At 41.1% G+C, this 15,399-nt stretch overlaps 1 protein-coding gene across 7 annotated transcripts in view; it reads left to right on the plus strand.

The window, feature by feature from the left end:
* Positions 1-15,399, plus strand: part of LOC137616496 (uncharacterized) — a 249,094-nt gene that overhangs the window by 196,282 nt on the left and 37,413 nt on the right. For 6 of the 7 annotated variants that reach the window (XM_068346317.1, XM_068346311.1, XM_068346312.1 and 3 more), the window contains one exon: positions 12,665-12,742. The exons of the other annotated variant lie outside the window; for it this stretch is intronic. In XM_068346317.1, the coding sequence (XP_068202418.1) occupies positions 12,665-12,742 (78 nt within the window). The remainder of the gene's footprint in view (positions 1-12,664; positions 12,743-15,399) is intronic. 7 annotated transcript variants of the gene reach the window in all.

Genomic DNA, 15,399 nt, shown 5'->3' on the forward strand with positions numbered 1-15,399 from the left:
TTTGAAACTGTTCATAGCAAGAAGCTTTCAAACTACCTGAATATTACTAATAATAATAACATTGTATGTTTAGAAAGGAGGCGCTTTCATTTGTCTAATGAAAAATGAGGGTTTTGAAAAAAAAAAATCAGGGATATGATATGTTCTGATGTTGATTCATACTTATGTACGCTAGCAAGTGAACAGTTGGCGTGGAAGAATTGAATGCGACCTAGACTTTTATTAGGATGACGACAATGGCTTTTGTATAGGGATTTCATTCCACATGCAGAAAGGTACTGTCCGAAATTGATATTTAGTACTGTATAGTCATTGAAACTACCCCTGTCACCCACAGACTTCGATGCTAAAAGCTCTATATCTTGAAAAAGTTTTTGCTCACTGTTAGTAACACCCCCCCTCTTCACTCATCCATATGTTACCCCAAGTCACCCTACTGTTAAAATCTCATTAAAAAAAAAGCCAGGGGACCATCACTAAATATAATCTCTTATACCTAGTGTACCTAATCGAGTCCCCAACCATTCAATGCTGATCACCAGAGAACCATCTCCATTCCACGCCACTTTTTCTGGCTACCATTGTATAAATATAACCAAAATTAACACAAGATTTCATTTTATTTCGAACATTAGTCAAAACCATGTGTTAAAATTCAGCTGAACATTAAAGGCCATATTTCACAATTGCTAGATTTATTGCGAACAATATAAGTAGTTGTCTTATTTGTATTTGTGAAATGCTAATCAAAGGACTTTTCATCATTAGAGAAAGGGATTATCGGAAAAATAGATTTCATTAGAAATTAAGCTCAAGTCCCATAGAACCATCACTATTGAGACAATAATGACGGGAATGGAAAATTTTAAAGCCTTTACCAACTAACCTGTAAAACTTTACTGGCATACTTTATCATCAATTGGAGTGAAAGTTCTGGGTTAGAAGTTATGAGGGTAATTTTTAAAAGTCATATGGTTTTGTAAAACTATTTTATATACATTTTCACTTGATGCAGAAATTCTCTAATGTTTTAGTTTTGTCCAACCATGTTAAGAGTACCCTTCAATTTTTTTAATCAAAATAAGGTTCCACTGAAAAGTAGAAATTACTGTATACACAAATGTTTTTTTTAAGGCATTAGGTGCATGCTTTTAACGCGTACATCATATGTTGAAGTATAATTTTGCATGGCTTTCTATTCTAGTGCCTTTGGTTTTTACAAGTTTAAGGGGACCGGCTCACTTGGTGGGATGGTTTTGGGTGTTTAAACAGGACTATGTTGTTTTAATCTTATTTGGTAACCTGCTTGTGTGCTGGTGTGAGATGTAAAGTATTAAAGCTCTAAGTTATAGATAGCTAAAAATCACCCATTTATACAAGTATTCATAATACAAAATAATCATGAAATAATATCCTTTTGTTGTTCTTCATTTTACATGAATATGACAATAATCAACAGTTTTTATATACGATATGTTTTCCTTCTAATGGTAAGACAACTATCATTTTGTAATGTAGTTCAAATACCCTAAATGTTCACATGCTCTTTGAATGCTACCAGATAGTGCTTATTTTTATTGTGATGATTACTTTTTTATGCTTTTCACAAAATGCAGATAAAAATAATGACTTAAGAGTAGACAGAAAAGCCATGCAAGGATAACAAAAAGTAGTAGATGGAAAATTTTGGAAAAGCAAATTAGAATAAGTGAAGAAAAAGCAGTAGTTGATGATGACATGGCTCAACTTACGAACCCCAAAAATCCCTAACCATCTAGACCAGCCTATGTTTATACTGAAAACAGATTTGTTGATTATGATGATTCTATTGGCATTGTGATTACTATGATTTTTTATTATCTGTCAAGTGATGACAATAAAGAAATAGAAGGGAATAGAGATACTGAAGTGGAAATTGCCAATGATACTCAACACTAGGTATGAAGAAAGCAACCTAGTTGAGGACAAAATGGGTTCACCTACAGGGAAAGTAATAGTTTGGAAGGAGAGCAGAAGGCTACAAAGTAGCTCAAGAACCCCAGGAGAAAAAGAAGAAGAACTGGCTAACAAGGGACCTAGGCTATAATGATGGTAGCTTCTGAATTCCATGCAACAATGAGTGAGGCGGTGCCTCATAAATTATTTTTGTTTTTTAAATCAAAATTCTGTCCACGGTTTCTGATAGACCATCATTTTATGAGTATATACTGTATAAGGTTAGTTTTCCCAATTTAGTTGAAAACTAAGGAACCCTTTAGATTTTAAAGCAACTCATCTAATATTCTGTAAAACAATGATGAAAAATTTTACAATTATTTAAACTTATGAAACTTCCTGCAGCAACTTCTCATAAGGAATACTATAGAAGGGTAGCAGAACAAAATTGATGTAAGCAGTCTTTCAATACCCCCTCCCCTAAGTGATACGGTCCTTTTTTTTAATAAAAGACATATCTATACAGGGCAGGAGCTTGTATGAAAGCTAAAATCTAACTCTCGTCTCAATCACCCTTGCTATTGGGTGGGATTTTAAACAAGAAATCCAATAAATATTTTTTTTTTATACTTTTGGTCTTGGTAGTAAAGATTTAAATAATGTAGTTTGATTTGCCTTATGAACGAAGTATGGTTAGCAATTGGACAGTTTGGCCACATTGCAGATTCTATATAGTGATGCTTGTATTTGATAAATTCTCTTGTTCCGGCACTACCTACAAACCTTATGATCTTTACATGGGAGTATTATTTTGGCACAAGCTGAAACCAGCTGTTAAATCTTTTGTAAGGTGTAACTATTCTCCGGTAGTTAGCGGAGGTGGATAGTAAGGGTAGAATAATCACCCTGCTTACACTGCCAATAGTAAATAAGTCACTTTTTATTTTGGCTCAGTAGAGTACAGACGTTGTCTTATTCCTACGCTAAAACCAAAATTTCTGTATAACTGGCCTAAAAGCAAAAAACATTCCTTTTCATTCTTTACCTTTTTCAGATGGGACTGCCCGTGGGATCGTAAGTGCGCGTTTGTCCTAGTAATGAAGGGTGGCGTTGCGGCACTTTCATGTCGGCTGACTAGATGAATCCTCACAGTCTCTGCCCTGCGTGCAGGGGTCACTCCTGCACGCAGTAGTCTCCTTGCTAGGTGCGTCAGGAGTAGTCGCCCTTCCAGTGGTTGAGTTATAGCAGGTCACAGAAGAAGGCTCAGTGGGATCCTTTACCTTCATTGTCAGCCTTGAAGGGGAGGAAACCTCGCCATTAATCTCCATCGACTCGACCTCACCATGATGACTTTATTCGACTTCCCCTGCAAATTGGACAAGTACAAGTGGCGCTCATGTGACTCTAGGACAAACCTACGTTTTGGGGGCCTTCATTGCTTTCCCTAGTGAAGAACCGCTACCATAGGGAAGTCTCTCTCTAACAAAGCAGTTCATCTGCTGTGGCCTTCCTTGGGGCTAACGGCATCCCAGTGCAAGGAAAGACTGCAGGAGGTCTCGCCGCTAGGTGCGCAATGTGAGCACACATCCTCCCCAGAGGTTAATCCAATCTTCTCCCAGACTCCGTAGGTCCAAGGAACTTGTTGGGGGATCCCCTTAAGGTGAACCCAGGGACTAGCTTCGCCTACGTCCCAAGGGCAATTCATGGAGTTGATCTCCTAGCCGAGTTCGCTCAGCCGGTAGGGCGACGGAGAGAGTGGCCCGGATATCTGTCTCCAGGTGTTGTACAACCTTCCCTTCCTAGGGAAAGTCATCCTCCACCAGGTGTTGGGCAGCCTTCCCTTCTGAGTGAGAGCCCCAGAGCTCCTCTTCACCAGCTCCTGTTCGGCGCTCCTCACCTGTGAGTATATTTGTCGTCGGGCAAAATGGGTTGTTCGTCCCTCCCACCCGCAGGAGGGATAGCCTTCTCCTTAGTGGTCTCCCCCGTTGTTTTCACCGAAGGGCTTTGGACTCATTCATACCCCGCTCTAGATCATTGGAGCACAGTTTTTCGGAACTGAACGATAATGGTTGGAGACAATTACCTGCGATCCCTCTTCCTCGTCATCATGTCAATAGGGCACAGTTTACAGTAAAGCTACACGCTATGCAAGGCCAAGCTCTCGCAAGCTTGTGCCTTCGGTTTCTCCCTCTTGCAAGGAAGAACCTGCTTTGCTGCCTGCTCTCAAGCGCTCGGCAACCACCTTCCCTTCCTCTCCCTTAGGAGAAATAAAGACATCGCGCCTTTCTCTTGTTGGGGATAAGGCTAGCAGGAGAGTTTCTCTCCTTGACGCACTAGTGAGGGGCCATGCTGACCATCTTCTTACTCTTGCACCTAGCAAGGTGTTAGAGCAAGCTCCTCTGCCTTGAGAAGGGGCATGTGCTACCTCTGCTATGTGCGTTTCTCCCTTAGGCAAGTCCTTTCATCAAGACTTGCGCGGGCAAGATACATCGTCCAGAGCAAAAGCTCACTTCCGTAGGGAAGGCAAGCACAAGGACGGGCATGAGCTGACATCCTTTTTCATGGCCCTCCACCTAAGCCAATGAAGCAGGATCGCGGGGCTCAATCGTGAACGATGCCAGCGCTCTCCTCATAGTTGGTCAACTTTGCAGGAGGAACAGCGAGTCCTTCTGCAAAATAGGGTAGCTTTTCCTTGACAGGCTGATCATGTGAAGGACATGTTGACAGTGATCACTTCCGTAGGGAAGACGAACACAAGGATGGGCATGAGCTGACATCTTAGCCCCTCCCTTTCCATGGCACCAATTAAGTCAAGGAAACAGGCTCGTGGGGCTTAATCAGTAACGATGCCATTCTCAAAGGATACCCTCTTGGTTCCTTGACCTTGTCCAGGCAGTGAAACAGGTGGTCTCCGGATCAACCCTCTGTTCCTCAACAGTTCCTTCCCTCTGCGTTCCTACCATCAGAGTCCTCCAAAGGGAGTGAGGCCTCGTATAATCCCAGACGTAGTAACTTGGCTAGACAGCCACCTCCTCTCGCACCTCCCAAGCCTCAGGTGTCCTCTAGATAACAGTACCTGAAGACCATGGCACCTACCAGCCTGGATCCTATCTGGGAGTGGCTGGATTTGATACCTACTTAGCGTGCCACATATGAAAAAAAGGAATAAGAGGGCAAACATTCTCCCGTTGCGGGGTAAGATTAATCCTTGAACGAGCTGAGGATCAAGGTCTCCGAGAGAGATCTCTCTCACAGACAACTATAAGGTTTTGCCCATAGAGTTGGATAGGCCTGAACCTCCTATCACGGTGGCAGGGGTTCCTCCTACCGCTCTCTCCGAAAGAGCAAGACCTAAAGAATCAGAATGGAATTAAAGTTCTTCCTTTCTCGAGGACTTTAATATCCGACCAAGGAAAGGAAGGACACCAAGATGTTACCTAAGAATAGGCACTCTATGGATAAGTGTCAATCTCGAGGGGAACGTCGCACGGCTCCAACATCTGTCTCCATAAGACAGGAGCAGAGTGGTCTTCCTCCAAGGGCTCAGTCTTCTGCCTAAAGGAACATTGATGACGACCTCAATTCTTCCCGGGCTGCTAGGGGTGCTAGCTCGGAGGAGGAGGAGGAACCTTTAGATGATGGCTCGGAACATTCCGACAAAGCGCTGCCGGCGTCCACCACCCAATAGATCTCGCCCTTAGAGCAGAATGGTGTACACCACCGCTTTCTGCAAGTCCTGTCCTGCATAAGGAGGATTAGTCATCTAGGGGAGCCAGATTAGGTCCCAGCGAAGGGCAAGGATGCAGTCCTAAACCTCTTCTGCGATATACGGAGACCCACCAAAACTAAAGTAACCTTACCTTGGTCAAGGGGGCAAAGAAGAGATCTTACGCCAAAGTGGCGGGAACATCATGATCCCTTCAACCTGTGGATTCTTCTTGGTTACTTTCTCCCCCCTTATGTCCGGCATAGGAAGTACTACGAGATGGTAGAGGATAATTCGTCTCCTACTGTTAGATCCGGCAATCTTGGGTCTAACACAGAACCCTTCTTTTGCCAAACTGGGAAGCTTGCCAGTGCACTTTCCTGCAGGAGTCGTTGCAATCCGTTTTATAGTTGGATTACTGGTTAGGGACGGTAGATTACCTCATGAAGAACAAAGACCTCTCCATCCTTCAGAGTAGGGAAACACTGTTGGTCTTCCTCCTCTCTGGAGCTAGGATTCTCGAGTTCCTAACGGAGAACGTAGTCAATCAGTGGGTCAACTAGGTTTTCAGGCGCCGTAATTTGGTAGTCTCAAAATTCCAGAGGCAGGTACCAAAGAAGGAAGCGATGAGGCTGTGCAACACCCCGTTGGATGGTCCTTCCCCATTCAACACGGAGGACATCGAGACAGTTGCCGAGCAATAGAGGAAGGCGAGCCAGGACTCCCTCCTCCATAGGACGATGACCTCACACTCCCACTCAATAGTACCTCCACCATAGTATATATGAAATATCCTCCGGTAGCAAGCCTTTAATAAAAAGGGAGTTATTTGATCTGAAAATTGAGGTTGACGACGGACTAGGCAGGGTTGAACAGCGGATTTGAATGTAAGCAATGCATAAGACTATAACTTGCCATGTTTCTAATTGTAAGTACGATACTAAAATGTGATCATTACATCCATTATTATTGGATACAGTTAAGTGAAACACCAGGGAGAGAGAAGGATGAAACAATATGACAAAGGAAGCCATAGACACTAGACGAAGAATGGGGTGTTAGCCAAGTTCCTTCTCCTTGCACATCCCCTCATCCAAATTTACGTCAATTCAAATGAATTAGCGAAATCAATGAATTTGGGAAATGCGAGAAGAAGGAATTGGAATTCGTGGAATGAGGGATAAGCAATGGGGTTAGAATGATTAATAAGAGGAAAATGATGAATGAATGCTATAAAAGAGAAGATGAATGAAATTGCATAAAATAAAAGAGGATCAAAAGAGTTGGAAAGATACATTGTAGATGTGTGTGTGGGAGAGCAAAGTAAATGTACGAAAGGGATTTGGGAAGGTATTGGGGAAAAGGTTTAAGGATATAATAATAAGTGATGGACAATAATAATGTGAAGGAGATATCATACTACTATGCATGATAGATTATATCAGTGAGGTAATTCTGTGATAGTGAATGGTCATATCAGTGAGATAATATCGTGAAAGTGAATATAGGTTGACGAAGAACTACGCAGATTTGATCATTTGATTTGAATGTAAACATTATAATTCGCTATGTTTTTAATTATAAATACGATACTAAAATGTGAATATTACATGCATTATTATTGTATACAATTGAGTGAAACACCATTTTAATCAAAATCCGGTTTATTTCAAATATAGCTGTAATTTTTTACCACAGTAAATGGATATACTGTACACTGCACAGAGAGAGCTAGGACCAGCTAGGTGTAGAGATAGGTAGTGGCGCGCATCGCTCCCAGTGTAAAGGAGCGCGGGCTATTTGAAATCATCGCCCAGCTTGAATTTTATCACGATTTTTATTAGAATTTTTATTGAATAGGTATTGCATTGTTCTTGGCCATCCCAATGCTGTTGCCAACTCCTAGAAATCAAATTCTTAATTTTGAGTAAACAATCATCACAATGATTTTTTTTCTTCCTTAGTCACGAAAAACCAAAACTGCGAAGCAAGAAACCGTGATTAGCGAGGCCCAACTGTACTTTGAGTTTTGTTAGGATTCAACTTCATACCCTATAATTTGCACAATGTACTAATTTTAGCTAGATCTCTATTAAGGGATTCAGCAATCCCAGATCTATAGTCAGGCGATAGAATTGATACAAAAAGAGTAGCATCATCTGCATATGCAACAAGATTGTTTTCTATGCCAAACTACATGTCGTGTATATAGTATGAAAAGTATGGGCCAAGAACACTACCCTGTGGAACACCAGATATCACATTCCTATACTCACTATGGTGCCCATCAACAACAACACTTCGAGATCTATTGCTTGAAATTCAATTATAATGCTAAGAAACAACCTACCCACTCCCAACTGTTTGAGTTTGAAAACAAGGGCCCTATCATTAAAACTGTCACAGGCAGCACTTCCTCTAGTGAGACAGTGTGCCAGCACATCTTAGGCAAAGGTAGTAGGTTGGCCAGGGCACCAGCCACCCATTGAGATACTATTGCTAGAGAGTTATTGGATCCTTTGACTGGCCAGGCAGTACTATATTAGATCCCTCTCTCTGGTTACGGTTTTTTTTCTTCTTACATATACACCAAATAGTCTGGCCTATTCTTTTCACATTCTCCTGTCCTCACACACCTGACAACACAAGATTACCAAATAGTATTTGTTCACTCACGGTTTAACTACTGCAATGCAATTGTTCAGTGGTTACTTTTCTCTTGGTAAGGGTAGAAGAGACTTGTAGCTATGGTAAGCAGCTATTTTAGGAGGACACTCCAAAGTTAAACCATTGTTCTCTAGTCTTGGGTAGTGCCATAGCCTCTGTACCATGGTTTTCAATTGTCTTGGGTTTTAGAGTTCTCTTGCTTGAGGGTACACTCTGGCATGCTCTTTCTATCTTGTTTTTACAAAGTTTTTATAGTTTATAAATGATAGATCTAATTTAATGTTGTTAATTATCTTGAAATGTTTTATTTTGATTCTTATTACTTCTCTTGTAATTTATTTATTTCCTTGTTTTCTTCCTCACGGGGCTATTTTTCCCTGTGGGAGCCTTTGGGCTTACAGCATCATGCTTTTCCAACTAGGGTTGTAACTTGGCTAATAATAATAATAATAATATAGGCTGCTGGGACACTAGAGAAGTAGTTCCAATGGCCATCTGCACATGAGATCTCATCAGTGGCTGCTAAAGACCTTATGGTCTCAGCACGTGTACCCATCGAACACTCTGGTGCCAGTAGGTTAAGAGCAGAAGAGAGATCTGAGCTGGTGGTTGTCGGACACCCTCAGGGGTGTAAACCTTCTCTCTCCTCTCCCAGATTTGTTTGCTCTTCACAGATGCATCAAAAGAAGGGTGGGGGCTCACCTATTGCACCTTATGGCTTCCAGACAGTGTTCCAATTGCAACAAATTCCACATAAACTTGGAAATGAAGGCAGCCTTATTCACCCTCAAGCATTTCCATCAGCACCTTTCAGGACACTCCATACTGCTGATGAGTGACAACACTACGGTGGTGTCACATAAAAAATCAAGGAGGTACCTCTTCATAGCACATAGGTAGTAGGTTGGCCATGGCACCAGCCGTCCGTTGATATAACACCGCCAGAGATATATTGGGTCCTTTGACTAGCCAGACAGTACTACATTGGATCCTTCTCTCTGGTTACGGTTCATTTTCCCTTTGCCTACACATACACTGCATAGTCTGGCCTATTCTTTACAAATTCTCCTCTGTCGTCATACATCCGACAACACTAAGATTACCAAACAATTCTTCTTCACCCAAAGGGTTAATTACTGCACTGTAATTGTTCAGTGGCCACTTTCCTCTTGGTAAGGGTAGAAGAGAGACTTTAGCTATGGTAAGCAGCTCTTCTAGGAGGACACTCCAAAATCAAACCATTGTTCTCTTGTCTTGGATAGTGCCATAGCTTCTGTACAATGGTCTTCCACTGTTTTGGGTTAGAGTTCTCTTGCTTGAGGGTACACTCAGGGACAATTTCTCTCTTAATTCTTTTCCTCTTGTTTTGTTAGAGTTTTTATTGTTTATATAGGATATATTTATTTTAACGTTACTGTTCTTAAGATATTTTATTTTTCCTTGTTTCGTTTCCTCACTGGCCTATTTTCCCTGTTGGAGCCGCTGGGCTTATACCATCCTGCTTTTTCAACTAGGGTTGTAGCTTAGCAGGTAATAATAATAATAATGATAATAATAATATGCCAGGCGGGTGTGGAAATCCTCAGATAGACGGAAAATAATTTCATAGCCCTTTCAGCCCGATTCATCTGGGGCAAAAAGAATGTGCTGGCATACGATCTGCGCAGGTGGACTCAGATAGTAGGCTCCGAATGGTCTTTGAAACAACAGATAGCCATCAAAGTTTTGACTTTGTGGGGTTTGCCAACAATCGACCTATTCGTGATATTCCCAAAGCAGAACCTTCTAGTTTACTGCTCTCCAATACCAGATCCCCAGGCGTTTTGGCAATACGCCTTCCGCCATCCCTGGAACAGGATGGAAGTCTGCTCATTCCCCTTCCCCCTTAGTAAAGAGGCTCTTAAATAAAGTCAGGGCATCTCAAGACCTGTCAATGACCCTAATAGCTCTGCTGTGGCAACATGCAGAATGGTCACTGGACCTTCTGCATCTGCTCAGAGGCACTGAGGGAACTCCTCACACTTCCCAATTTAATCAAACAGCCACACGTGGAGAGACTCCATCAAGCGATCTCATCGCTTGGTCTTCACGCCTGGAGGTTATCCAGCAAGTGCTTGCAAATAAGGGCTTTTTGACAATTGCAAAGAGAATGGCAAGATACCTCCAGGAGTCGTCTGCCTCAGTATATCGGGCAAAGTGGTCCGTCTTTTGTGGTTGGTGTTGTGGACAGGGTATCGCTCATCTCAGTGCCACTATACCAACAATAGCAGAGTTCTTATTCTACCTTAAGGAGGAAAATCTTTGTTCAGTGTCAGCGGCAAAAGGCTATCCCGCAGCCTTGAGCTGCGTTTTCAAACTGAATGAAATAAATATTTCCTCCTCGATGGAATCATCTCTCCTCATATGTAATATTGATCCCACATGCCCTCAATCAGAAGTCAGACCACCTTGGAACGTAGTCAAGGTCCTACGTTCATTGAAAAGACCTCTATACGAACCCTTTCGTCAAGCATCAGATCAAGACGTGACCTTGAAGATGGTATTCCTTATAGTTCTAGCCACTGCCAAGAGAGTCTGCGAGCTACATGGTCTGTCCTATGACATCGCCCATTCAAGGGGATGGGCAAGTGACACTCAGTTTCATCCCTGATTTTTTAGCTAAAACTCAAAATCTGGCTGTAGCAGATCCAAGATTCAGGCCCTTCCGGATTCCGAGTCAACGTTCCAAACAGATGATCCTAATCAGCTGTTACTCTGCCCTGTGAGGGCACTGAGAAAATGCTTGAAAAGAAGCGAGAGAGCCTGTCCACAGATCAGCAGGCTCTTCGTAAGCACGGGGAGAACCAGGAGGAAGTTTACAAAGAACCTGATGTCTTCTTGGAACAAGCAAGGTAATAGAGAGAGCCATTCAATCAGACCACTCTCATTCCGGCCGCCATCCCCTTCCTCATAACATCAGGGGTGTCAGCACATTCCTGGCCTTTAAGAAGAATTTCTCTGTGACGCAGGTGTTACAAGGGATCGTAAGGAAATGGCAACAACGTTCATCGCCCACTACCTGTACAACATACCCCACAGGAACCTAGACATGTTAACCTTAGGCCCTTTGGTAGCTGTGCAAAACATGGTCAATTAACACCTCAGCTCCCTTGCATGAGTAGTAGCAGTTGGTTGAGGGTAGATGTTATCCACGAGTAAATCTAGAATGAATGTGTGAGTGACAGGCCACTTCCTATTTCATTTTCCCCCTCTCTTGGGGCTCAGTATCCAAGGAACTCTGCTAGCTGACCTCCTCTAACTGCAGGTGGGTACCATGCCCTTTGTGCAACCAGATATGTGTATATATTTATGTTACCGTTCTCTAAGCGAGTAGGAGTCTGGCAATGTCTGTGCTTAGTGCGGAGCTTAGCTCCAATTTTACCCTTACCTGGTCAAGTCACATTGCTAAATTCTACGCTAGCACCGATTACCCAGTACGTCATCCTGTAAGGATCAGGAAGTTCCAGGGTGCCCTCTAAACGGCTCGTGGGTAGCACAGTGTCACCCTGTGACAGTTGGTTTTAGGACTTCCACCCACCATGGGGTGAGTCTCCTATGTAAGGAGCATAAGGTTTGTTTACTGTATAGTGCCAGAACAAATTAAAAATTTTGAATCATTTGTATTTGTCTTAACTATACAAACCTAAAGCTCTTTACACATACTGGTTCCACCATCACATTCCTCCAGAAGTCTTGCCACAATTGCAAAGTGACAGTTGTCTACCAGGGCTGGTGTGACCAGCGTGGTTGTTCTACCTTTGCTAACTAGCGGAGGGTAGTTACACCTCGCAAAAGCTTTAACAGTTGGTTTCAACTAGTGCTGAAATAATACTCCTTTTAAAGACCTTCAGGTTTGAGTAATTAGGAAAAATACAATCTATTCCAAATTTGTCATATTTCTGTCTCATATTATCCAATTTCTCTTTCCATGTGTTCAGTGTGGCATTTGAGTGAGTACATAAAAGTATGCATTATATTTCATGATGCCTTTCAGTTCGTTCTCTTATTAAATTGTTGATAATTGACATTATCCCCATATATGGGAAAACTCCTGGTGATTAAAGTAAACATAATAAATTCTTATATAAACTAAGTTTCAATCACTAGCAAAATTTATTTCATAAGTATTATCCTTCCACCCAGATGCTCACTTTCAGGATAGGTGTTATGAAAGCTTCTAGTAACAGCTTTCATGCAAGTTCCTGACCCTTAGGGTTAAACTGAAGTACTGTATTGAGTAAAAATTTAAATATGACATTAATATGTGTATACTTAATTTGTGCCTTTTTCATGTACCTCTGATCCTTTTAACCGCAGCAATCATGCTTTTTATGTGGGTCTCCGGGCGGCTTTGTGTGCTGCAACAGCATTGTGTACTGTAGTGAAGACTGTAAGGTGAGTAAATGCTAAATTTGTTTCTGGAATTTATTGATTTTGCTCATTTGGTGCATTACTAGTTTGTACGTGCCCAAAGTTTTCAGGTGTCTCTAGTTATCTCTTTTGTTAGTATCTTTGTCCAGATAGCCTTTATTGCATATACCGTATGTTTGTGCAGATAAGATGAGCTTTAAATCACTGAAAGTCACTTGCAAGCTAAGGGGCCTTATAGGTTGGAATAGACTGAAAACCATATTTTAGGCATACAGTATCACATATTCAAACTACTATATTACCATTAGTGGTAGTTTGTGATAGATTAGTAAATCTTGTAAAAATAACTACCATTTTGTCATGTTAGGTTATTTGGAAAAGCTTATGTACAGTACATGAATGTGTCTTATTCTTCATGTGGTAAAAGTGTCAGTATAAGGGAATCGTTCTTATTTTTGTAACTATTCATGTCTAATATTACAGTTTTTTTTTTTTTTCTTTTTTTTTTAATGCAGTCAGCCCCTCAATATTAGCTGGTTCCATATAAGCAGATTCAGTCATTTGCAGTACAGAAAACCATATAATCTATTTAAATAAAAAATCATATTTGTATTAAATACTTTATTCTCGCTGCCCGTTGATTTCAAACTGATCCGTTATACCTCGCATCGCTTCCCTCTCCGCACAGCACAACACACGCGCGCTCTCTCTCTCTCTCTCTCTCTCTCTCTCTCTCTCTCTCTCTCTCTCTCTCTCTCTCTCTCTCTCTCTCTCTCTCTCTCTCTCTCTCTCTCTCTTTTTTGGTGTGCAAAACGCAGCGGGTTGCTAAGGGCAGTACTGTACAGTAATTATTTGCGGAATCTCATTTTTCGACGCTGTCTCTGTTACCTAACCCATGCGGATAACGAGGGCCGACTGTAAATATGAAAACAAATGTAGCATGTAACATGGGAGAGTATTTGAATTTTCTGGGCTTTTTGTCACTTCTGTTGGTATTCATCATCATCTCCTCTGCCTATTTCGCCAGTCGTCTCTATCTTGAGCTTTTAATTCAATACTTCTCCATCCATTCATTAATCATGCTTTGTGATATTTTGGGCTATACTTTTTAATATTGAATATAATTATGGAAGGTCCTCAATTTAGAAACTTTACAAGTTCCAAGAAACTATTTGTAAGTAATTTTGTTAAATTTTGGCCTAAAGTAGGCCTAATCTGACTCCAATTCCTGCAATTTTCAGCTGCAAAAGTCAATAAATAGTCCCATTTCATATGAAATGAATATGAAGTTACTGCAAATGTTTTGCTTACTGTTTTAGATTTTTCAATATTAAACTTAGCCGGTGATCATATAGCTGTCAGCTCTGCTGCCCGACAGAAAAACCTAAGGACAAAATACGCCAGCGATCGCTATACAGGTGGGGGTGTACATCAACTGCGCCATCTGTCGAGCAGGTACTCAAGTACTCCATGTCAACACAGAACCAATTTTCTCTCTGTCGTGCCACTGGCAAGACCTACTAAATACGCTGTTACTAACTGGATTTGTTTTCACAACTATTTGGTGAAGTACACTATTCTAGTTTTGAGCTTTCGCTATGCAGGGGTTTTATCTTCATCTCAAAACTTGAACTCGTTTTGGATAGATTTAATTATGGTGACAAAGAGAGTATGGACTCTCTTTCACTTTTAAATGGCCGACCCTTCCCTTAGACGGAAGTGTGTTTAGGTTTTTAGTAATTTTGCTTAACACGTTATAGATCTATATATTTTATATCTCTCCGCCTTTATTAGGCCTCTTCGATTAACTTTCCATTTATTATAAACATATAAAAATAAATTTTTATGTTTTGTTTATATGCGACCTTTCCTGATAGTAGGCGGTCCTAACTTGGAACCGAAGTTAATCAACGTTGAGCCCGTTATATCGTATTTAGCCTTTAAAGAATTTAAGACTTTTTAAATTTAATGTTTTATGAAAGAATTTTTTTGACAGTCTCGTACTGTTTTCAAAGATGAACTAACGTTTAGTTTTTTAGACTACGCAGTTGTTGACGTTCAGGACGTTCAACATGCGCTTTATCGTTACGATAGAGAGAGAGTGTTTCACGGTTTCACTTTGCAGTAAGAGTAAATCGTTTCTGACGTTTCGTTCATTCTTTCTTAGCTTAAATGGTTTAAATTCTAAATTAAAGGAACTTTTTATTTGGAAAACCTTTCAGTTTTTTTCCTTTAGCCAAATAACATGTTTTGACGATTTATAATTGGGCTCTTCTCTCAGGTGCGAAATCAAGAGAGAAAGAGAGAGAGAGATAGAGACGGAGGGAGAGAGAGGAGAAAAAAACGTTCCGTTCAAGCGGGTAACGTTGTTCTCGTGTTACTCTCCTCCCTAGTCGCTGTACGGGGAAGAAGGTAAAACGTTTCTAGGGTTTTATTCTTGTCCCCAGGCTATGTGCGGTGAGAGATTGTAAACGTAGTTTATTTGAACTAGTGTTTAGTCTCTTTCCCAGCCACTGAATTCTTTATCTTTATATATGTTTTCTGTTTTTGCTAGTATTAATGAGCTGCATTATACGACTGTTTTCGCAATTACTACCTTTTAATGAAGGGTAGAATTGCGTGTTTCAGGTAGAAATCAGTAAAAGTTTCGATTTCAGTGAAATAAGTGCAATACAGAAAAT

This window comes from Palaemon carinicauda, chromosome 22 (assembly GCF_036898095.1).
Source record: "Palaemon carinicauda isolate YSFRI2023 chromosome 22, ASM3689809v2, whole genome shotgun sequence".
NCBI classification, from domain to species: Eukaryota; Metazoa; Arthropoda; class Malacostraca; order Decapoda; family Palaemonidae; genus Palaemon; species Palaemon carinicauda.